General features: G+C 49.3%; 3 protein-coding genes across 7 annotated transcripts; 2 read left to right on the forward strand and 1 right to left on the reverse strand.

Annotated features, from left to right (window-relative positions):
- Positions 1-4295: 4295 nt before the first annotated feature.
- Positions 4296-19518, reverse strand: SLC25A11 (solute carrier family 25 member 11). Of its 3 annotated transcripts, none has more exons than XM_046675535.1 (8): positions 19372-19518; positions 18083-18235; positions 17788-17994; positions 17521-17611; positions 17349-17439; positions 17163-17262; positions 17030-17081; positions 4296-4784 (listed from the first exon to the last, which is right to left on the reverse strand). In XM_046675535.1, the coding sequence occupies exons 2-8, from the start codon at positions 18232-18234 to the stop codon at positions 4524-4526; spliced, it is 954 nt and encodes a 317-aa protein (XP_046531491.1). In that variant the 5' UTR covers position 18235; positions 19372-19518; the 3' UTR covers positions 4296-4523. The 3 variants fall into 3 exon arrangements, with proteins under 3 accessions (XP_046531491.1, XP_046531490.1, XP_046531492.1); XM_046675534.1 differs by lacking the exon at positions 19372-19518 and adding an exon at positions 18844-19077 and having other exon boundaries at positions 4303-4784; XM_046675536.1 differs by lacking the exons at positions 4296-4784; positions 19372-19518 and adding exons at positions 16285-16899; positions 18844-19074.
- On the forward strand, positions 10572-16100 carry GP1BA (glycoprotein Ib platelet subunit alpha). Its single transcript, XM_046675529.1, has 2 exons — positions 10572-12037; positions 12271-16100. Exon 2 carries the CDS (start codon positions 12277-12279, stop codon positions 14032-14034), a length of 1758 nt encoding a protein of 585 aa, XP_046531485.1. The 5' UTR covers positions 10572-12037; positions 12271-12276; the 3' UTR covers positions 14035-16100.
- Positions 19143-24194, forward strand: RNF167 (ring finger protein 167). Of its 3 annotated transcripts, none has more exons than XM_046675530.1 (10): positions 19143-19270; positions 19537-20037; positions 20121-20201; positions 21494-21619; positions 21730-21817; positions 22006-22096; positions 22311-22416; positions 22559-22652; positions 23524-23604; positions 23683-24194. In XM_046675530.1, exons 2-10 carry the CDS (start codon positions 19954-19956, stop codon positions 23988-23990), a joined length of 1059 nt encoding a protein of 352 aa, XP_046531486.1. In that variant the 5' UTR covers positions 19143-19270; positions 19537-19953; the 3' UTR covers positions 23991-24194. The 3 variants fall into 3 exon arrangements, with proteins under 3 accessions (XP_046531486.1, XP_046531489.1, XP_046531488.1); XM_046675532.1 differs by having other exon boundaries at positions 19259-19400; XM_046675533.1 differs by lacking the exon at positions 21494-21619.
- Positions 24195-24454: the final 260 nt, after the last annotated feature.

The following is a 24454-nucleotide window of genomic DNA, read 5'->3' on the forward strand; positions in this document are numbered from 1 at the left end:
GGGGAGGGGGCTTCTGGGAAAGCTTCTCCTTTGCTGATAAAAGGAGCATCACTTAAGGTAAAGCAGTTTTGTGCCTCTGCTCCTGCTCCCTTCCTTTCACCACCAGATTTATGCCTTTGAATGTGGCAGCCATCTTGCGACCATGAGGTGACTAGCATGAGGACAAAAAGCCAGTGTGCTGAGGATGGCAAAATAGAAAGATAGGCTCCTTCTGTGGGATGACACCATCACACTGCTAGACCACCCCAAGGTGGCCCACCTCCAGACTGCAAGCTAAGGAGTGAGTGCCCTTAGGTCTCCAGACTGTTGCTGGGATTCTGCACATGCAACTGAGACCATTTCTACCAACCCAAATGGTTTATCATCAGAAAATCAACCAATACTATTAATTGCACTAGTGGACTAAAGGAGAAAGATCACATGATTGTAAGACCAGAAACAGAAAAAAACCTTATGGAGTGCAATGCCTAATTTTAACTTTTAAAACTTCAGATAACTAGGAATGGAAACAACTTCTTTAACTTGAAAAAGAATATCTATGAAACACCTACAATTGGGGCCAGCCCAGTGGCACAGTGGTTAAGTTCACACGTTCCGCTTTGGCGGCCTAGGGTCTGCGGGTTTGGATCCCAGGTGAGGACCTATGCACCACTTGTCAAGCCATGCTGTGGTAGGCGTCCCACATATAAAGTAGAGGAAGGTGGGCACGGATGTTAGCTCAGGGCCAGTCTTCCTCAGAAAAAAAATTTTAAAAACCGAAACCTACAATTAACATATTTAATGATGCCCTCCCTGTAAAGACAGGAATAAGACAGTGTTGCCACTACTGCAATACTGGGGGTCCTGGCCAATGTACTAAGAAAATGAAATAAGCAGTATAGAGACAGGAAAGGAAAAGATAAGCTGTTGTTACCTGTGATGATGATTACCTATGTGGAAAATCTATCAGAAACAATAAGCAAACCATTAGAACAAATAGGAGAGTCAGGAACTTTACTGGATACAAGAAAAATTTAATGCTAATAGCTCTCCTTTACACTGGTATAATCAACTAGGAATCATAGAAAACAAAATATCATTCACAATAGTGACAAAATCTATAAAGTATTCAGAACTTAAATTAATTAAGAATATTCTAGGGGCTGGCCCCGTGGCCGAGTGGTTAAGTTCGTGTACTCCGCTGCAGGCGGCCCAGTGGTTGAGTTCACGTGCTCTGCTTCGGCAGCCCAGGGTTTCGCCGGTTTGGATCCTGGGCACGGACCTAGCACCGCTCATTAGATCATGCTGAGGCGGCGCTCCACATGCCACAACTAGAAGGACCCACAACTAAAAATACACAACTAGGTACTGGGGGGCTTTGGGGAGAAAAAGGAAAAATAAAATCTTTAAAAAAAAAAGAATATTCTTTGTATGTATGTAAAACCTTTATGGAAAAAATCTGAAACTGTTAAAGGACATAAAAGTTCAGTATAAATGGAGAGAGAAACTATTCGGATGGGTCAACTCAATATTATAAAGATGTCAATTCTCCCTAAAATAATAAGTTAAATTTTTGGGAACTTGACAAGTGTATGTGACAGTATATAAAGGTACATGAATAGCCACATCAGGTTTTTTTTGTTATTGTTTGTTTGTTTTTAAAGATTGACACGTGAGCTAACAACTGTTGCCAATCTTTTTTTTTCCTTTCTGCTTTTTCTCCTCAAATCCCCCCCGTACATAGTTGTATATCTTAGTTGCAGGTTCTTCTAGTTGTGGGATGTGGGACACCGCCTCAACGTGGCCTGATGAGCAGTGCCACGTCCACGCCCAGGATCCGAACCAGCGAAACCCTGGGCCACCGCAGTGGAGAGCATGAACTTAACCATTTGGCCACAGGGCCAGCCCCGCCACATCAGTTTTGAAAAAGAAAAGAGGAGGGAATCACCCTGCCAGATGTTAAAACATACCACAAAAGTCGTAACAGACAAGCAAACAACAACAACACAAAAACCCCCACAATTGGTACTGCTTAGTAACTGACAAATAAGAGAAGGAAACTGAATAGAGAGCACACAAACAGACCATGTGCGCTCGGAAGCTTGATACAGGATAAAGACAGGATAACATCAGTGGTCACAGGTTAGATTAGCAAGTGGGGTAAGTAGCTGCCTCACTTTAAGAGGAAAGAAGAAATCAAGCTGTACCCTTCCTCACACCATCTATAAAAGTAAACTCCAGACGGATTAAGGACTTTAAAACAAAAGGTTAAACTAGGAAGCTAATAGAAGGAAATGTAGGAGAGTATTTTTGTGACCTTGCGGTAGGATTTTCTTAAACAAGATACCAAAACCACAAACCATAAAAGGAAACATTGATGGATTTCAATACACTAAAATTAAGAATTTCTGCTCAGCCAAGGCTATCACAGACCTACCCACTGTTGTCTGCCTACTCTGCTGACATTCATTCATTCATTTATTCAAGAAATTTTTATTAAGCACCATGCCAGCACTGGGGCTACAACAGCGAACAAAGTTCGCAACAGGGAACGTGATCTCTGCAGAAATGTGGCTGGACTGGCTTTGCTGAGTGAGCCGGCAGGAGGAGCACATTTTCCAAAAGTGGCATCTTTTCAGCAAGTGTGCAGGTAGCGTTTTGGCAGCATCTTTGTTTTGTTCTGTTTTGGTGAGGAAGATTGACCCTGAGCTAACATCTGTGTCAATCGCCCTCTATGTTTTGTATGTGGGACGCCACCACAGCGTGGCTTGATGAGCGGTGTGTAGGTCAGCACCTGAGATCCGAACCTGAGAACCGGGGCCCCAGGCCGCAGAAGCGAGCGCACAAACTTAACCGCTTTGCCACCAGGCAGGCCCCAGGATCATTGTTAAGACTATAATGAGACACCAGAGGAAGCACATAAAAGTGAGGCATGAGACACAGAGAGAGAAGCCGAAGGAGGTGTCTTATTTAATGTGCTCACTCCTCCCTCAGCGCATGCAGCAGTTTCTCCACCCCACCCCCGAGCATGGGCTGTTCCTGAGTGCCTGCTGTCCCAAAGCTCGCCATCTAGAGGGGTAGACAGACATTAAGACAAAGTATCATGATAACTTTGGCAGGGTTGTGGGAACTTACAGTATAGTACCTAATCCAGTCTAGAGAGCTCGAAAAACCATTTCACTCCTGGAATTCAGCCAGAGCTACAGCCACCGGATCCACCACATCCCCACTGACAGAGGGCTCCTGCTGTCAGCCCAGGAGACCCCGGGGGATGGCTTCCTTAGCGGCTGTGAAACCCTGGATAGAAACATTCCATTCCACCTGCTGACACTCAGTGTCAGTTCCATGAAACCCCTCTTCTGATTCTAATTTTTGTGTTAGTCGGGTTCTTTTGGTTACAAGGAAAAGGGAATAAACTGAAATCACCTCCAACAAAAATGTTTTTCAACCTTCATGGCAATAATTGATTCAGGCAATAATCATCAATGGATGTTGCAACTTGTGGGCCAAAGTTTGATTAGGAACTGATATTTACATAGTATCAAAATACAGGGCTGCCCCACGGCATAGTGGTTAAGTTCGGTGCATTCTGTGGCGGGCAGCCCAGGTTCACAGGTTCAGATCCAGGGCTCAGACCTATACCACTCATCAGCCATGCCGTGGCAGTGACCCACATATAAAGTAGAAGAAGATTGGCACAGATGTTAGTTCAAGGCTAATCTCCTTTAAAGAAAAAAAAAAAAAAAAAAAAAAATCCTCCACCAAAGTGCTTCTTAGTTACAAAAGGAAAAATAGACTCTTGACAGTGAAGAAACACGTGGACTCCATGTTAACCAAGTTACCAAAGTTAACACCACTGGTAATGGGTCAAATTGAAATAATGTACTTCCTGATGTGATGTACTGAGATAGACACGTCACTCATGTAATATTCCTGCCAGAAAAACAACCCAAATCCAACCTTGAGAAACATCAGACAAATTGAGAGAAATTCTACATAATTGAGGGATATTCTACACAGCCACTGGACTGTGCTGTTCAAAAATGTCAACTCATTAAAAATAAAGACAAGTTAAGGAACTAAAGGAAACTATAGAGAAATGGTCCTGGATTGGATCCTGGACTGGTAAAACAAAGCTATAAAGGACATTTTTTGGACAGCTGGCAAAATGGGAATATGAACTGGATTGTATCAATATTAAATTTCCTGAAATTAATAAGTATCCTGCAGTTATGTAAGAAAATGTCCTTGTTTTAGGAAACACACATTGCATATTAGTGGTAAAGGGCATGATGTCTCCAGTTTATTCTCAAATGGTTCAGGAAAAAACAGAGGAAGAGTGATAAAGCAAATGAGACAAAATGTTAACAAATGGTGAGTGTGAGCCAAGGTGATACATAAAATTAACCATCACACCATACCTGGGATGTTGATTGTCAACTGCAATAAATTTAGAGGTTTGTAATAAAAAGGCAGCAAAATCTACCTGAGAGATTTCTGCTTCTGGGAAGATGGACTAGATGTACTTTTCCCTGTTCCACCCACTAAATACAACTAAAACCCTGGACATTATATATGAGCAAAAATAAGAAGATGAAAAGTGGTGAGAAGAAGGCAGAAAGGCAAGGGACCTTGGGACCCAGGGAACAGCACAATGATGGCGAGTTCTCTGGGTTTTCTTTCTGTCTTGCACGTCCCAGTCTTGGAGGTGAAGATGTTGGCAACCTGGAAACACCACAGGCACAGACGAAAAAGCCCCAGCATAAGCTTGTTCTCTCTAGCCAAAGGACCAGGAAAGGGGCAGCCTAATAAGACAGAAAACGTAGAAAATAAATACTCTGCTCCAGACAAATACCACAGAAAAACTGTGGCCCCAACCACATCCACACCAGCAAAGGCCGAGAGGCAAGCCTAGATTTCCACCCTCCCTGGGCTGTAATGAGGCACCCCAACATCCCTGCCAGGGTGGTTTCCAGGAAGGCCAAGTAGGGAGTGGGGACTTTCACCCTGGCCAGCTGATAATGAGGCCTCCCACACTGCAGGGTCAATGGAGACCAGTGGGAGCCTGGACTTCCATCCCATACGGGCAGTAATGAGGGATCGCTCCCCGTCCCCGCTGGGGTGGTGTCAGAGGAGGCCTACTGGTGAGTCAGAACTTTCACTCATTTCAGCAGCAATGAGGCCATCCTCACCGAGGTGGCAGTGGGGACCATGTGGGGAAGTGGAACTCCCACCCTTACCCAGCAGTAAGGAGAAGCACGCCTCCCACATCAGATACCAACAGAGGCTGAGTGGGGAGCTTGAACTTCTACTTCCACCTGGCAGTAAAGAGGCAGCATCTCCCTTTTCTCTGCCAGAACAGTACCAGAAAAAGCCAGGTAAAACAGAAGGTTTCAATAAAATCCAGAATCTCATAAAATAATACAAAAACGTCCATATTTCCATTAAAAATCCTTCATCATATCAAGAACTGGGAAGACCTCAAACTGAATGAAAGAAAGACGATGAATAGCTGCCAACACCCAAAGGACAGAGATGTTAGAATTATCTGAAAAATATTTTAAAGTAGCTGTAATAAAAATGCTTTAACAAGAAATTATGATGGGCTTGAAACAAATAAAAAAAATAGAAAGCTTTAGCAAAGCAATAGAAGATCTAAGAAGAACCAACTGGGCCAGCTCCGTGGCCGAGTGGTTAAGTTCGTGCGCTCCGCTTCCAGTGGCCCAGGGTTCAGATCCTGGGCGCGGACATGGCACCGCTCGTTAGGCCATGCTGAGGCGGCATCCCACATGCCACAACTAGAAGGACCCACAACTAAAATACACAACTATGTACCAGGGGGCTTTGGGGAGAAAAAAAAAAAGCAGGAAAAAAAAAGATTGGCAACAGTTGTTAGCTCAGGTGCCAATCTTTAAAAAAAAAATAAAATAAAAAATAAAGAAGAACCAACTGGAAATTTTAGAGCTGAAAATATAATATCTGAAATTAAAGCTCAGTGAATGGGCTCAACAACAGAATGGAGGAAACAGAGAAAAGAATCAGTGAACTAGAAGATACAGCAACAGCAGTCACCCATTCTGAACAAGAGAGAAACAGACTTAAAAAAATCATCTCAGGGACTTGTGGGACTATGAAAAGGATCTACCATTGTGTCATCAGAGACCCAGAAACAGAGGAGAAAGAGAGGGAGGCTGAAAAGTTCTCAAAGAAATAATGCCTGAAAACTACCCAAATGTGGCAAGAGACGTAAACTTCCACACGCACACAAGAAGCTGAGCAAACTCCAAACAGGATGAACCCAAAGACAAAGCCCGAAATAAACACACAACTCCCTGTGACCCAGAAACTGCACTCCCGGTCATTTTCCCCAGGGAAGTGAAGACTTGTGTTCACACAAAAATCTGTACACGAATATTTATAACAAATTTATTTGTAATGGCCAACAACTGGAACCAGCATAGAATCCTTCAACCGGGGAACAGTTAAACAAACTGTGGTACACCCATACTTTGGAATTCTACTCAACAATAAAAAAAATATGAACTACTGATGCATGCAGCAACCTAGACGAATCTCCAGGGGATTATGCTGAGTGAAAAAAACAATTCTAAAAGGTTATAGACTGTATGATCCATTTATATAACATTCTTGACATGATAAAATTACAGAAACGAGGGACAGATTAGTAGTTGTCAGGGTGTAAGGAGGGGTGGGGGTACGAAGGAAGTGGATGTAGTTATAAAAGGGTAACATGAAGGATCCTTATTGTGATGGAAATGTTCTGTATCTTGACAGAACAATGTCAATATCATGGTTATGATAAAGATGTTACCATTCAGGAAAACTGGGTAAAGGGTACATGAGATCTCTGTTTTATTTCTCACAACTGCATGTGAACCTATAAATATCTCAAAATAAAAAGTTTAATTTTAAAAAATCCACCTGAAAAATGTTTTTTAAAGATTTTATTTTTCCTTTTTCTCCCAAAGCCCCCCTGCACATAGTTATGTATTTTTAGTTGTGGGTCCTTCTAGTTGTGGCATGTGGGACGCCGCCTCAGCATGGCTTGACAAGTGGTGCCATGTCCACGCCCAGGATTCGAACCAGTGAAACCCTGGGCCACCGAAGCAGAGTGTGCAAACCTCACCACTCAGCCATGGGGCCAGCCCCCTCACCTGAAAATTTTTAAATACCTTTGTAAATAATTTCACGTAAAAAAAAGAAAAATGGAAAATACAATCTTTATCTCTTAAAGCTCATTATATTGCAAGTAACAATTCCAAAACCAGTTGGTTTTTTAAAAAATAAGAGGATGTTTGGCTCACTGAACTTCAGAATTGGTTTGATACAGCATCTCAATGACGCCAAGGACTTGGTTTCTTTCCATTTTTTTCATTATAACTTCCCTGACATTAGCTTCATCCTAAGGCCAGATGTCCATGCGAACACAAGATAGATGCCAACAGTTCACCTGGGGTCACATATTTCCTTGTCAACATCCAAAGAAAGTATGTATACCTCAACCATCCAACAGAAGTCTTGGGCTTTGTTGTGAAAGGACCAACTTACTTCCTGCTTCTATCTCTGGACCAGTCACTCTGACCATGGGATACCCTGACCAGCTTATATCAGGGTATTTGTTTGGGCCCTAAACTGTGTCAAAGGGGAGGCAGTCTAGTGACTGACTGAGGTCCGCTCATACAGCTGGGTTAGAGTCCTTCCCACCAAAAATCCTAAGGATGGGGTAGGAGTAATTTCTCAAAAAAAGGGGAAAAAGTTGAATGGATCTTGAATAGACTTCCAACCAATGTCTTCTGCACAAACTCTTTACAAATGAACCACAACTAGAGCATGGAATTGGATTTCTTCAGACGCATGCAACAGAAATCAACTCTACCTAACTTAATCCAACAGAGACTTCTTGGAAAGATGCAGGAGCTCGCTGGGGTCTAAGAGAACACTGACCATCTAGGACGGCTCAGAAATCAGGTGGCTCTGGGGGCCTTAGCAGCAGGAACTGCTCTACAGCTTTTCCTGAGCACTTTGGAGAATGAATGAAGTCCGGTTCTGTTTTCTTTTCTTTTGTCACTTCATTCGCCATTTGAAGTCCTAGGAGAATGAGTAAAGTTGTCTATCATTAGGTCACATCCCTGGGCTGAACTCAGGTGGTGACGAGAAGAATCTAGTGGAAGGAACTTCCAAAGACATTTTGGTCTCCAAAGTGAGAGGTCAGAGTGCCTACTTCTATAGTCCCATCAAGTTTTCACTCATGTGGGGAGGTGTAATCTCCCAAAAGGAAACTGGGGTCCTCTTATCTAAGAGGAATGGATGCTGGATAAAAAAATTACAAATATTCACCTTAGGTATTACATGATAAGACACGTGAGATGGCACAAGAAGGAAAGATTGAAAATAAGTGAACTAAGATTTCAACTCAAGAAGATAGAAAGAGAACATGACAATAAGCTCAAAGTATGAGGAATTATTAAAGATAAAAGTAGACATTTGTCATCAAATACAAAAAAACCCCAGCAATTGACTAGTAAAACTAATAAATCTGGTTATTTGACTAGTCCAATAAAACAGACCAATCTTTGGCAAGTCTGATGAATAAAGAAAGGGAGGGAGAAAGGAAGAGAGACAGAAAGAGGAAAATACAAATAAACAACATTGGGGTCATAACTATAGATAAGGAGATTTTAACAAGTGTTGAAAGTATAAATGTTCAAACTTGCAATAATAAATTTGAACAGTCACACGAAATAGATATTTCATTAGAAAATATCAATCACCACAATTAACTCGAGATGTGGAAACTTCAACAGACTTACTATAATTACAGTAGGAATTAGAAAGGTATTTGAGGAGGTATTCCCCAAATGGCATCAGGTCTAGATGGTTTTATAGGTGATTTCCACCAAACCTGCAGAGAACAGAAAATCTCTATGATTTCTAACTTTTCCGGAGAATATAAAAATTTCCAACTTATTTTACAAGGGCAGCATAACTCTAATAACAAAACAAACAAACAGAAAAAAATGAAGGCCCTCAAAAGGAATCTACAGATCACTCCTATTTTCTAACTTAGATGTAAAAGTTCTGAATAAAATGTGAGCACGCCAAGTTAGAATTATATTAAAAGAATAATCCATAATGGCCAATTAGGGTTAATCCCAAGCATTCAAAAATGCAAAATTAGAAGAAATTCGGGACATTGACACTTGAAGAAAGTAAAACATAGGATCGTTTTAGTAGGTGCTAAAGCATATGAATGTCTTTTCTGTCGGCCAAATCTTTCAACTTAAGAATCTTTGGAGAAGCAGAACTGCCTCCTGTTAAAGAAGCTGAAAATGCCAGATGCTTGCTTCCCTGGCCTTCCTTGCAGCTGGGCCACAGGTGCATGACCAGTCAGACTCACACCCAGACTTTGAATCGGGAGATGATATCACAAGGAGTAAGGGTGCTGCAGGATTCTCTCTCTGCGACAGGGAGGTTGTGCTGGCTCAGCAGCTGGAGGGGTGCAAGCTTCAGTGACCTGGTCTTGCAGCAGGAGCAGAGTTTTGCTCACCAGACTGGTTCTGCAGCCTCATTCTGGGCCCTGTTCCTGGCTGACATACTTCCAAGTCTGGTTCTCTAGCCCTCACTGACAAGTCTGTGAAGTAGCCAATGTAATTTTTTTTCAATTTTTCCTTTTTCTCCCAAAGCTCCCCGGTACATAGCTGTGTATTTTTAGTTGTGGGTCCTTCTGGTTGTGGCATGTGGGATGCTGCCTCAGCATGGCTTGACGAGTGGTGCCATGTCCGCACCCAGGATTCGAACTGGTGAAACCCTGGGCCGCTGAAGCAGGGTGCACAAACTTAACCACTCGGCCACGGGGCCGGCCCCCACCAATGTATTTTTAATAAACTCCTTTTCAGCCTAAATTAGCCAGAACATTTTCTGTTGCTTACCACTAAAAACTCTAACTGATACAATGCAGCAAAACCCAACAGCCTCAGGGCCCTTACTCCACGTCATGGCCTCTCTCTATGCAACTTCCCACCTCACTTCCTGCTGCTTACAGTCTCATTTTCTCTACATTTTCAAATACATTTTGCAGCCAGCAAATTATACAAACAGCAAGTCTATGGATTAACTGCATCTGGCTCAAGTGTCCACCTCTTGTCTGCCACCAGTGGGGAGCAGACAGGGGCAGGCTCATGTGGTTGCATGGTGCTCCTCCTGGGGGACAGGAGGTGGGACATTTTCCTCATTAGAAAGGGCAGTAGGGGCTGGCCCCACAGGATAGTGGTTAAGTTCAGTGTGCTTCTCTTTGGCGGCCCGAGTTCACAGGTTCGGATCCTGGGCACAGACCTACATACAAAATAGAGGAAGACTGACAAAGACGTTAGCTCAGGGCTAATCTGCCTCAAGCAAAAGAAAAGAGAGAGGAGGGCCGGCCCGGTAGTGCAGTGGTTAAGTTTGCATGTTCTGCTTCAGCAGCCCGGGGGTTGCCGGTTCTGATCCCAAGTGCAGACCTACATACCACTTGTCGAGCCATGCTGTGGTAGGCATCCCACATGTAAAGTAGAGGAAGATGGGCACAGATGTTAGCTCACTGCCAGTCTTCCTCAACAAAAAGAGAAGGATTGATGGCAGATGTTAGCTCAGGGCTAGTCGTCTTCTTCAAAAAAAAAAAAAGAATGAGAATGATCTCGAGTGAAGTGTGGAGTGTTAAGAGATGGAGCTGGACAGGTAGGAAGATCAGATCACACAGGATCCTGTAGGCCATGTTAGGGATCTAAGACTTCCTCCTGAGAGCTATAAGGAGCCACTGATGAGTTTCAAGCAGTGGAAGGATATGAGCAAATTTGAAGTTCTGAAGGACCACTCCAGTGGGGAATGGGGAGAAGAAGGGAAGTCAGAAAGCTGGGAGACCAGCTGGGAGCTGAGCAGTGAAGCAGTAGAGACAAGATGGCCCCCTGGATTAGGAATGGTGGCAGCGGGGATGGAAAGAAGTGGATTTGAGAGAGATTAGGAGGTAAAGTCAGTGGGACTTGGTGAGAGGTTGGATGTGGGAATGAAGGAGGGGAGGCATTAGGATGACTGCCAAGGATTTTGTTTGTATTGACTGAATGGGTAGATAAATGAGTAGATGAGGGTACCATTTCCCAGGCTGGACAACACAAGAGGATAAGCTATTTGGAAAGAGATGACGAGCTCAGGTTTGAACATATTGTTTTAGTGCCTGTGGGACATCCAAGAAATTCTAAAGGCAGTGGGGTATATGTGTTTGGGTCTCAGGAGAGGGGTCTGGGCTACAGATAAAGATTTGAGAGTCACTGGGGTTGGGGTGGTAGTTGAAGGCAAGGGCATGGATGAGGATAATCTCAGGTGTTTGTATAGCATAAGAAGAGGGCCAAAGGCCAAACTCTGGGGGAAGGTTAATTTTTCTTAAAGGACAGAGGAAGAGGAATCCACAAAGGAGATTGAGAAGGGCCAGCTAGAGAAGTAAGAGGAAAACAAGGAAAATTAGTGCCATGAGTCCCAGGGTGGGAGTGGCCATGGGGATGCAGGCTGCAGAAAACAAGTAAGATCATAAAGGAGAGGTGTCCAGTGGATGCAGAGGAGTGGGGGGCACTGGCGACCTTGGCAATAACTAACCCAATGGAGTGGGGCTTGGGGGGAACCAGACTAGAATGAAGACAGAGGGAACAAGGATTAAAATTAGGCAACTCTAAGAATGTAGCTGTGAAGGGGAAGTGAGAGTGGCAGCTGGAGAGGTTTTTAAGAGCTGGATGAGAGTGGTGGTTGGAGGAGTCACTCTCAATCTCCCCAGTGTAGAAGGAAAGTGGGAAAGAGTAGAGCCAAAAGAAGGGCTTAGGGGAAAGTTGTGGAAGGAGGTGATAAGGGCCTATGTCCGGGAGGGAGACTGTTCTGCAGGTCACAGGAGTCCCTATCAGGCTAGCATTTCCTCTCAGTCCCCACCCCCTTCCTGCCTTCCCTGGAGCTGGAAGAGAGAAGAACCGAGTCACACCCTAGAAGAAGCCCTGTGCCTTCAGAGGTCTTCTGCCTGCCTGTAAGCTGGGCTTGGGGCTGGGGGAGGGGGGGTGAGGGAGGGTTAAGAGCCAAAGACCTGGAGCTAGCAGTTTAGGCTTTGGGGGGCAAGGGTAGGAGAGGGGAGTGGAGAGATTGGGAGGTGTGGGAGCTGAGTTTCTGGAAGGGATCCTGGAGGCGGCAGTGGGGGCTAGGGCCTGGGGGAATAATGCTGGGGGCCAGTGGGCTGCCCACTCAAGCCCCCCTCGCCGACAGGTCCCCATGCCTCTCCTCTTCCTGCTGCTCCTGCTGCCAAGCCCTTCACACCCCGAATCTATCTGTGAGGTCTCCAAAGTGGCCAAGGTGGAAGTGAACTGTGATAATCGGAGGCTGAAGACGCTGCCTCCCGATCTGCCAAAAGACACAGCTATCCTCCACCTGGATGAGAATCCCCTGGGCAACTTCTCTACGTCCTCCGCGGTGTTTCTGACTCACCTCACTCAGCTGTACCTGGTTAAATGCCAGCTGACCACGCTGACGACTGACAGTATGCTGCCACTGCTGGATACCCTGGATATCTCCCACAACCAGTTGAAACGCCTGCCCTTGCTAGGACAAGCACTGCCAGCACTCACTACCCTGGATGTCTCCTTCAACCAGCTGACCTCCTTGTTTCCTCATGACCTGAATGGCCTGAGCAAACTCCATGAGCTCTCCCTGCGTGGCAATAAACTGAAGAGTCTGCCCCCTGATCTATTAAGGCCCACACCCCAGCTGAAGAAGCTCAATCTGGCTGAGAACAGGTTGCAGGAGCTGCCCCCTGGGCTCCTGGATGGGTTGGAGGACCTCGACACCCTCTACCTCCAACAGAACTGGCTGTACACAATACCAAAGCGCTTCTTTGGGGACCTCATCCTGCCTTTTGCTTTTCTCCACGACAACCCCTGGAAGTGCAACTGTGAGATCCTCTATTTCAAGCGCTGGCTGGAGGACAATGAGAAGAATGTCTACCTATGGAAGAATGGTACAGATGTCAAGGCCATGACCCCCAATGTGGCAAGTGTGCAATGTGACAACCAACCCGTCTACACCTACGCAGGGGAGGGCTGCCCCACCGCTGGTGATGAGGACATAGACTATGATGACTATAGAGAGGAGGTGACGACCATGAGGGGTATGGTCAGCTTCTCTACCAACACTGAAGCCAATACAACCCACCAAGGCCTACTCTACTTAGAACCTAGTGCTTCTCTACAGAGCCAAATGCCCTACTTGCCCCCAGCTGAAGAGTCCACTAAGAAACAGACCACATTCCCATACATCACAGAATTCATCAGATTCTCCAAAATGTCAAAACCCCCTACTGAACCCACCACAATGCCGACCACCCCAGAGCCCACAACCCCAAGTACCCCAGAACCCACCACCACCCCCAGTACCCCCCAGACCACCCCCGCGCCCACCACCACCCCGACCACCCCAGAGCCCACCACCACGCCGACCACCCCAGAGCCCACCACCCCAGAGCCCACCTCAGTCACTACTAACTTAGAATCCACAAAACCCAAGACCGATAGCAACTCCTTGATGGTCCTTGGGATGGGTCAAGAGAATTTGGATAGCTCTAGAAATGACCCTTTTCTCAACCCTGACTTTTGCTGCCTCCTCCCCTTGGGCTTCTACATTTTGAGTTTCCTCTGGCTTCTCTTTGCCTCTGTGGTCCTCATCCTGCTGCTGACCTGGGTCCAGCACGGGAAACCACAGGCCCTGGACTTTGGCCAGTCTGCTGCCCTGGCCACGGCCACACACACCACACATCTGGAGCTGCAGAGGGGAAGGCAAGTGACTGTGCCCCAGGCCTGGCTGCTTTTCCTTCAAGGGTCACTCCCCACTTTCCGCTCCAGCCTTTTCCTGTGGGTACGGCCTAATGGCCGCGTGGGGCCCCTGGTGGCAGGACGGCGGCCCTCTGCCCTGAGTCTGGGTCGTGGTCAGGACCTGCTGGGTACAGTGAGCATTAGGTACTCCGGCCACAGCCTCTGAGGGGGGTGGTTTGGGGACCTTGAGAGAGGCTCTGATGGGCTTTCCTACTAGGATCTAGCTGGAGGGGGGGAGGCGCTGTGAGGGGGAAAGGAGCACAGGGTCAGTGGAAGGTCTTCATTACTTTTCCTTCGTCAGAAGCCTCCTCTTCACACCACAGGCACACAACCCAGACCCACAAGTCAGGAGTAGTGAGATGGAGTGGGGTGGCCCACAGAACCAAGCTCCCAATGCCACATGGTTTTGTTTTGTTTTTCCCCACTTTTGGGGTTACTACCCCATCACTTTTGGGAAGTTTTAGGAAAAAGCAAATAAATAGAATAGGGCGTGGTTCTGACATGTATCTGCATTTTGAAGAAAACTTAGAAAGAGATTTATCAAGATGTGAGCCCTGATTCTCTGGGTAGGATAGATATGGGTGGTTTTTCATTTTCCTCTGCTTAGCATTTTCTAGTTTTCCACCATCGTGTATTATTGGTATAATAAAAAATAATTTAAAGAAGAAAATTTGGTTTCTTTTGGAGAGGGAGAGTGGCTGGGGCACTGTCACCAGCATCTCACAGCCCCAACTGCCCCCTGCATGCCTTACGCTACTCGCCCAAACAGCTCTAGTCTGAGCCTGCACTTCCCCCACCTGGTGCCTCCTTCTCTCCTCCAGGGGTGACCACCCACCAGGCCACCCCAAGCTCCAGGTCCAGCTCAAGAACCATGTTTCCCTGGAGCTTTGTGACATTGCTGAGGCCTGCCTGCAGCCTGCAGCATTAGGAGCGAAGGTGGGTGTCTGTTCACACTTGTGGCCTCAGAAATGCAGCTCTCCTGCTCTGCCCAGGTCAGAAGGACAGAAGGGTGTGGGCCTGGTGGTGTGTGCCACCTTGGTGGGTTTTACTGAATAGTCCTGGGTTTCCTGCTGTCAAGCTAGGACACAGACAAATGGAACCCACTGCTCTCCATTGTGCAATAGATTCTGCCATTCCCTTTACCACGCTGGGTGGGGCTTTCTCTGCAATCCAAGGACTGGGGCCCAGAGAATGGGAGTGAAGCCTGAGCCTTTCTGGCTCCACAGACCCCCTCCTCCAGACGGTGTTGGAAGAACCTTCTTATCTTGAAAACCTGACTGCATCTCTCCCCTGCTTTGAACTCTTCTCCCGGTAGAGGACAAACTCTTGAGTTTGGCGATCAAGGACTTCTGTGCACTGACCCCCACCTCACAGTTCAGCTTTGACAGACTTCACAACCTGTGCTCCAGCTATTTCAAACTTTGCATAGATCACCTGTTCCCCAGCATTTCTCCTCTAAGCCTCTGCTCTCAGATCAGCCAGAAGTGCGGCCCCATCCCCTTCCCCGACCAGCCTAACTGCTACTGTGCACAGGTCTCTCCTCCCCCAGGCTGGGCCAGGTGCTCCAAGTAATGGTCTATTGCTACACTCCCAGTTTCCCAACTGCTCCTGTGTCATCTTCCCTTCTGGACCTGGAACTCCTTAAGAACAAGGTCCAGCCTCCAAGTGTCTCAAAGTGGCCACTGTGGCCCAGGCTAGCATGTGCAAGGAGGGGGTAAGCAGAGACGCAGAGGTGGGAGGGCCCAGCAGGGACGCCAGGCGGCGAGGCACCACCTCCTCTTCTATTGAGGAGGCCCTGCCAAGGGGGAAGCTCCCACCTGCTGCCTGCCTGTCCCCTGGCCTGGCTCAAGGCCTTCGGGCCTCCCGCTGCCCAGCCCTCCTTCCAGTTGACCTTCCCATGCCCTTTTATGCCCCAAGAGGCTGTTGGGCTCCTTGAGGGCAGGGCCTGGGAATCACACATCTCCTTCTAAAGAAACAGATAAGGCAGAACTCCCCCCAGCCGGGGGCCCAGATCAAGTCTCTAATACCACCCTCGCTTTCCTCAAGCCTCCAGGCTTTGGGGTCCTGCCCCTGCATTCCCACAGGCCGGCTTCCCCTCAGAGCCTCTTGATTCCCTCCCTTCTCAGGCTGCAGAAGCAGTCACAACCCCAGAGGCTTTTTCCTGGGAGAACGTGAGCCGACTCATGCATCTGTCTGTGGCAAGTGGCTAGGAAGAAGCCCCCAGGGCCTGAGTCTTGGTTTTCCTCACCCGGTCAACTGCTGCAGCAAGACTCATTTACATAGCATTTGCGTAAAACCAGCGGGTGCTTGTCTTTAATAATTTTTCTTAAAAACTCCAGGTCCTGTTCTTCAGGAGCAGCTGCTTCTTTGTCCAGTCTCCTCTCCCACCTGCCCCCACAACTCTCCAGATTTGGGGTGGTGTCATCAATCCAATTTATTGATTACGTCCTCAGTGAGGTGCAGGGAGGGCCACGTCCTCCCCCTGCAGACCCTTTGACCATCTTGACAGCTTCTGCTCTCTCCTGTCCCCTCGGCTCTGCCTCGGTTTCCCCACTGAGAAGGGGCGGATCTTTTGCTGTCCTATGTGTCCTGAAACTAACACCCAAGAGGAGGCCAGAAATCCTCAGGGAGTCTCCCAACTCCCCCCAAGGCACCGGCAGGGACAGAGAGGTCATGAGGATCAGGACAAGCAGGGCAAGCTGGAGCAGGGGTGGGACAGACCAGTCCTTTACCGCAGAGGGGGCACCACACTGTGGAGGGAAAATAAATAGAGGGGCCCCGGCAGCAGAGTCCAGGCCCCCCGGGGGTGCACTGACTGCAGGAGCAGCGGGCGAGTGGGAGCCCCAGCACACCGGCTCCAGGCCCCTCGCCCGCCTCAGCCACTGAGGAAGAGACGCTTGTACGCTTTGTTCATCTGCTCCAAGAAGATGAAGGTGAGGACGGTGTGGGGGCCCAGGCGGGCATAGTACGGTGTAAAGCCCTTCCACAGGCTGAAGAAGCCCTCGTAGCGGACGACCTTCACCAGCACATCCTGGACAGGCAGGCAGGGTGCTGAGGCTAGGACCTGGCCTCTGGCGCCCTGTCCCTCCTATGCAGCTACCCTCACTGCCCTCCCAGGACATCCAATCCTCCAGCCCAAGCCCCCCGCCCTGCTTCCTCACCAGTCCATTCTTGTATTCTGGCTTCCCATCAATCATTCGCATGTTCTGGATCCTGAAGGAGAGGAGGGTAGGGGCATGAGAGACATAAAGGGGGCCCTCCTATCCATCTCCAGGCCCAGGCCCGCATACTCACCGGGTCTTGACAATGTCCACTGGCATGGAGGCAGCAGTGGTGACCAGGCCGCTGATCATGCTGGCACAGAAATGGCACAGGATGTTGTCAGAGAAGTAGCCTGGGGGAGGTGGAGCAGGGGGTGGCAGTCAGCTCGGAGCTGGCCCAGGCCAAGCTGGGAGCTGAGGGCCCAGCTCTGGACCTCACCTGAGTCCAGTAAGAACTGCTTGGATTGGGAGTAGGAGGCAAGCTGAGCAGCATTGACAACAACAGCCCGAGCCATGGTAGGGATGCAGCCCTGGGGTGGGAGAGCGGGAAAAAATCAGAGATGGCCGAGACCCGACCCCACGTCCCCCAAGTCTCCAGCCCTTTTACTCACCCTCCATAGTGTGAGAACCCCCTCCTCCCGGACAATTCGAATCAGGGCATTAAACACATTTTTGTAGCCACGGCGCTGGTCAGCTGGAAGCCTGGTGGGAAGGCAGGGAGAGGCCAAGCTCAGGATAGACCACCCTGTCCCGCAGGAGCAAAGAAAGGGAGGCCAGAACAAGTGAATGCTCTGCTCTAGATCTAGGATAAGAAATCAATCCTTTCATTCTAGATTCCAGGGAATGGGGCTGGGGGCAGGTTCAGACCTGGAACTCACCGGCCATCGGCAGTCATGCGAATAAGAGCCACCTCAGCTGGTGTTCCCACAAAGGCACCAGTTGCACCTGCAGTCATGCCAATCACAGCCTTCAGCAGAAAGCCTGGGGGTGTACCATCAGCCCCAGTCAGGCGCTCAAACAGCACGGTATAGATGCCAAGGCGAGTAGTGGTGTAGGTAGCCTGGCGCAGCAGGCCAGCTGACAGCCTGGGGAGTGAAGGGGTCAGTGCATCAGGCCAAGGTCTGGAGCTGCCAACCACACCCTATCCCTCATTTCATGGTATGCCCCCAATACCCAGTGTAAATGCCCCTCAGTCCTTCTGCCCTCAGGATGCTGGTGAGGGCATGGAAGCTGGTTTTGTATTCTCGTGTCTTGGCTCCTTCCCCACTCAGCTGCATCCGATTCTTCACCAGGTCCAGGGGTTGCACAAAAACTGTAGCTCCCATCCTGGAGGAAGACAGGGGTGGAGTCAAGGGCCAGGTGTCCCAGATCTACCAATGCCCAATGGAGCCTGGCAACAAGGGGTCACAAAGGGCAGGGCCTGCCATGCGATTGTCTCAGTGCTCAGGAGGCTGACGGGCATGTGTATGAGTCTCTGTGTGTACCAAGAGCAATGGGTCTGAAAAGTCCAGGAGAGGCCAGGCAATCATCAAAGTGCTCCATGCAGCTCCAAGGAGGTCAAGCAGTGACCTGGGACCACATGCAGTCTGACCCAGGAAGGAGAGGTGGGCACTCATGACCTGAGCCTCCACATAGTCCAGGAGAAGCCCCACGCAATGACCTGAAACCCCATACAGCCCGGCAGAGCCAAGCAATGGTTTGGGAAACTCAGGTGGCCTGACAGGGACTATGTAATAACCCTGCACGCAGCCCAGTAGGGGCCCTGCAATGGGTGAAAAGATCCTGGCAGGGCATCAAGGACCTTGCAATACTCTGGGGACTGCGCCGACACCATGCCGGCTCAGTTCACTGCAACAGACCCAAGGATGAACAGGGCCCAGTTTCTCGCACCCGTCCCATCATCCTCCTTTCCCATCCCTGGGGCCTGAGCTTACCCGGCCAGGCCCCCAAACAGGAACTTGACGGACTTAGGGGAGGTGCGGGCCTTCGCGTCCATCCCACCAGCCCCGGGACTCGCCGTCGCCGCCATCGCCACTCAATGGCCCCCGGCTCCGAGTCCCGTGCGCGCGCGGCCACGCTCGCGCCCAAGGTGACACCGCGCGCGCAACAGGGGGAGGGCGCGCGCGCGCGCACGCCCCTCAAGCTCTCACGATCAGCATAAGCTGGAAGCTGGCGCAGGCGCAGGCGAGCAGCGCAAAGGCGGCCGGGAATAAGGCGGAGCTAAAGGAGGGGCTTCAAGGATGGGTACGGGAAGGGGTGTGGCTGATTTAGAAAGCCAGAGCGGCGACGCAGTTTTCACCGAATTGGAATCGCGGGAAAATAGAGAGGAGCTTATTTGAAGATCTCGCGAGATCGAGTGAGGTAGGCGAGCCAGAGTCAGGAGATCTCTCGCGATAGACACAGGAAGATTTCAGCTGGTGGGAGGGAAGTCTGGTCAAGACTCTCGCGAGACCTGAACGTACCGCAGCGGCGGCGGCCAGAGGGAGGACAGGTTCGTAAACTGGGCAGCTCCAGGATCCCGGACACTAAGCGGGAAACGACTAGGTCGTCTTCTGGGGCTTCAGTGCTCCTTCCATCTTCACACGCACTGCCTCCACCTCTAACCTTTCTTTTAACCGGCCTTTTAGGACCGGAAGTCCTTCATCTCGAGCATCCAATGCTGGAAGCGGTCTGACTTTCTTTACCGGAAACCCTTTTCCAGGGGATAGGAAGACGGCCCACCTGGCCGGAAGTCCCACCTCCTGGAGCTCCCCCACCCTTCCAGAAGTTTTTCTATCACCTGTGTTTGCCTCTGTCCGCTTTCCCCGTTTTTATCCCTATTCCAGAAAAGGATATATTTAGTCTCCCTCCCAGCGCCACTAAACGGGTTGGATATATCACTCCCCGAGTCAGGGTTCCTTCCCCGCGCCCCCATGTAGCTGGGAAGTGGGACCTGGGGGTGGTTGGACCCCTGGGATCCTGAAGCGGGGCGGAGAGGAGGCGGAACTCCGCATCTGCTCCTGCTACCGAGACGCGGCCTCCTTAGCCTCTCCCCTCCCGCTGCCATGCACCCTGCGGCCTTCCAGCTTCCTGTGGTTGTGGCCACTGTGCTGTGGGGAGCAGCCCCCATCCGGGGGCTCATTCGAGCGGTGAGTCTGAGGGGCAGATGAGGGAAGGGCGCTCAAGAGAGAGGTGGCATGCTGAAGGGGACCATGGACTCTCTTGTCCGCAGACCTCGGACCACAATGCCAGCATGGACTTTGCAGACCTTCCAGCTCTTTTTGGGGCTGCATTGAGCCAAGAGGGACTTCAGGTGATTTTCTTACCTTTTTCCTGTTTCCCTAAATTCTCCATCCTTAGTAGGGGTTGAGGAACCTTGCCTTTTGGTAAAAGCTGGAAGTAGGAAAAGAGTCCACTTAGGAACTAAATGCACAAGCACATCCAGGGTAGAATCTAGAGGGAGAAGACAAAGTCTGCCCCTAGAACTCTAAGCCTTACAGGAAGAGGGCGCATGGACTATGATAAAAGGCAGGGCAAAGTGGTGCTTATCAGTAGAGTCTCTGGAGCTCCGTGGGTCATTGGTTCTATGTCCTTTGACAAGTTTATTCTCTCTCTGAGCCTTAGTTTGTTTTCCTGTAAAATAGGATAATAGAAATTATCTCAGGGTTATTATGGGGATTAAATTAGATAAATAGTTTTATAGTACTTCATCACAAAGACTGCCACATAGTAAGAACTCAGTTGGGTCATAGATATCAGTATGCTTGTTTGTAAGAGGAGTATTTGGAAAATTAAAGGGAGGTGTTAAAGAACAACATTCAACCAAATTAATTTTAAAGATCTTACTGGCTGTACCCAGTGATTGATGAATCGGCCAGCATCCCGTCTGGTAGATAGCAAGGAGCTCCCAAGAACTGTACAAAGTGAAAGACTTTTATAGGCAGAAGGGGACCAGACAAGGAAGTTATACTAGCAAAAAGCTGATTGTGGCAAGACCAACTTTCTTTAGGAGACAGCAGGGGTCTGTCAGGCAGATTACCTCACTGATGCTGACCAGGTAATTCCAGATTGACTGGTTTAAGATTCCATTCCTGGGGGAGGCTGAAACTGTAATTAAGTTACTTATCAAGTCTTGATTCGGTAATGGTGGGGCTTAGCACGAGTTACTACATTTTGGGCCTGTTGTCTTTTTTTTTAACAGAGGGGAGTATGTTCTGTGTGAGTATGTACCAGAGAAGGGAATGTGAAACAGAACTTGAGAGAAAGTGACATGGATGAGTGGAGAATTGAATTACAATCAGTGGGAAACTGGAAGGCAGAAGAACTTGAATCAGCTTGGATTAGGGGTATAGATTAGCTCATTTGGGACAGAGAGAGGGATATTGGGAGGGTCGGTAAAGGGAGGGTTGGATGTCATTGCATCTTCAGGAGGCTAAGAGAACAGGTAGACTTCTGGCTCAGGCCAGATGCTCAGGCCCCAGGAATGAGAAGGAAGTGAGGAATAGAAGACATGCAGCTTGTGAGAGCCAGTGTGCTTGGTGGGGCCCTGTGGGGAGCAGAACCTAGGGAGGTGAAATCCAGCTGTTGTTTGCTTTTCTTCTCCAGGGCTTCCTTGTGGAGGCTCACCCAGCCAATGCCTGCAGCCCCATTGCCCCACCACCCCCAGCCCCGGTCAACGGGTCAGTCTTTATTGCACTGCTTCGAAGATTCGACTGCAACTTTGACCTCAAGGTTGCTGAATGTGGAGTGGGAGCTGGGAAGCTGAGGGTAAAAAAAAAGCACCAGGAATGAAGGGAGGTAAGGCCCATGATGGCTCCTTATCTCCTGCCTTGTCTCCCTAGGTCCTAAATGCTCAGAAGGCTGGGTATGGTGCAGCTGTGGTACACAATGTGAATTCCAATGAACTTCTGAACATGGTGTGGAATAGTGGTAAGGCTGGGGTATTTGGACAGCTGGGTTTTCAGTAGTGCTCAGACTGAGAGATGGTGAAAGGGCTGAAAGTGTAGGGAAAAGAAGTCAGTCCTTTGGGTGGAATGGGGCAAAAGAGCCAAATGCTAGGGTTACTAAAGGATTTGAGTGGAAGGTTGGGTCCCAGTGTAATGCCCTGATCCTTGCAGAGGAAATCCAGCAGCAGATCTGGATCCCATCTGTGTTTATTGGGGAGAGGAGCTCCGAGTACCTGCGTGCCCTCTTTGTCTATGAGAAGGGGTAGGACATGTCCCTCCTTCCCCCTTTTCCTTCAGCACTTCACTGCTAACCTGGAGCCCAAGCCTCAGTGCCCCCACCATTCAGCCTCAGCCCTTCCTACTCTGCCTCTTGACTTTCTTCCCACCCCCTTTCCCATCCACGGGCCTTGTCCAGAGCCAGGTACTTTGTTCCTCTGCCTTTCCTGCCCTTCTGATACTGGTCTTCCTATTCCCAGGGCTCGGGTGCTTCTGGTCCCAGACAATAGCTTCCCCTTGGGCTATTACCTCATCCCTTTCACAGGGATTGTGGGACTGCTGGTTTTGGCCATGGGAGCAGTGATGGTGAGTAGCTCAGGGAGTATGATGGGAAGAGCCAAGGCCTTTAAAGCCAGGCTGGATCTGAAGTTGGGAGGTGGGAATGGTTTCTACTGGATTGTCCAGTTCTGTTCCCTAAGCCTGGTCCATCCACTCCCACTCTCCCCAGATAGTTCGTTGTATCCAGCACCGGAAACGGCTCCAGCGGAATCGACTGACCAAAGAGCAGCTGAAACAGATTCCTACACATGACTATCAAAAGGGTGAGGGGGATAGGGGAAAGGAGAGCCTTTCCCACAGCTTACCTCGTTTTGAAGGAATTTGAGCCCAGGAGATAAGGGGCAAAGAAAGATGGCAGGGAGAAGGTATCAGCCTGAGATGCCATTTTTCCTCCTCCTTCCCATACATACAGTGAGGACAGGATAGGAGTAGAGCAGGAGATGGAAGGCAAAAATGACTAAGTGGAATAGTTGGGGGAAATGATGGAGGCCCAAACTTGTTTATAAGGGAGAAGGTGGGGGACTGGCCCAATGGCATAGTGGTTAAGTTCACGTGCTCCGCTTCAGTGGCCCGGGGTTCACAGGTTTGGATCCTGGGTGCTGACCTAGCACCACTCGTCAAGCCATGCTGTCCGGTATCCCACATAAAATAGAGGAAGATGGGCACAGATGTTAGCTCAGGGCCAATCTTCCTCACAAAAGAAATAAAATAAGGGAGAAAGTGGAGAGAGAAGAAAAATGGAAGGAATGGGGAGGATTGAGTCTGAGAAGGAAGAAACAGGTAAGGAGGGGCTGGGTCTTCAGGCCCTGGAGCCTCCAGTGCCCATATAAGGCTGTAACAGAAGCCCTGCCCCCCCATTTCCGCTCCTCCCACTCCCTGTCTCTCCACCCTTACACCTCCCTCCAAAAAACCCACTTCCCGTCTTACCTCTGCTGCTCTTTGCTTGTCCATTCTAACTCCAAATTCCTCATGTTCTACCCTGGCCTTACCCTGCCCGTCTTAGCACTTCCAGTGGTTCTGTAAAACCAGGGAAACTAACTTTTGCAGGGTTTAGCTCCACCAGAGGCCTCCCAGAGTGAGTTCTTGTGGGCTCTGTCCAGGATGGCTCAGTAAAAAGACTCCTTTCGTCCTTAGGAGACCAGTATGATGTCTGTGCCATCTGCCTGGATGAATATGAGGATGGAGACAAGCTGAGGGTGCTCCCCTGTGCTCATGGTGAGGCCCTCACTTCCTGTGTCCAGGTCCCTGTTCCACCAGCAGGCACCAGGTGCTTCACCTCATTCTCTTCTGCAGCCTATCACAGCCGCTGTGTGGACCCCTGGCTCACTCAGACCCGGAAGACCTGCCCCATCTGCAAGCAGCCCGTTCATCGGGGTCCTGGGGACGAGGAGGAAGAAGAAACTCAGGAGCAAGAGGGTGATGAGGCAGGGGAGCCAAGGGACCACCCTGCCTCGGAACGCACCCCACTTCTGGGCTCCAGTCCCACACTTCCCCCCTCCTTTGGCTCCCTAGCCCCAGCCCCCCATGTTTTTCCTGGGTCTTCAGCGGATCCTCCAGCCTCTCCTTCCTCCTCTTCCTCTTCAGTTGCCATCCTGGTCTAATGCTCCCCTCACCCCTCCACTTCTGCTGACCTGTTTGCACAGCTCCTCCTCCTCCTCCTCCTCCCAGTCTTCTATGTTGAGAGATAGGGGACATTTCCGCCCCAGGTTTCTCCCTTACCGAACCCCATCCTTTTGAGGGGGTTGAGGGTGCAAAGGGACTGGGTCTTCACTTACTGAGTTAATAAAATTGTTTTTGTGGACTAAGGAAGGGTGAGATCCTTCTCACACAAGTGAACTTATTATCCTTTTAGTGAATTGCCCCTTTTTTGCCATAAAGGGGCAGGGGAGTGCTAGGAGACTAACCTGTAGTCATGGGGACAGCCCCAGCAGGCATTTGTTGTGACTCAAAGAGGGGGAGCCCCACCCACACATGAGGATGACTCAACTGGCCCTGCCTTTCCCGCAGGCCTGGACCCATTCTCTGTCTGGATGGCTCTATTCCATTATCCACCAATTCCTCTAGG

Source organism: Equus quagga, chromosome 11 (genome assembly GCF_021613505.1).
Source record: "Equus quagga isolate Etosha38 chromosome 11, UCLA_HA_Equagga_1.0, whole genome shotgun sequence".
Lineage (NCBI taxonomy): Eukaryota > Metazoa > Chordata > Mammalia > Perissodactyla > Equidae > Equus > Equus quagga.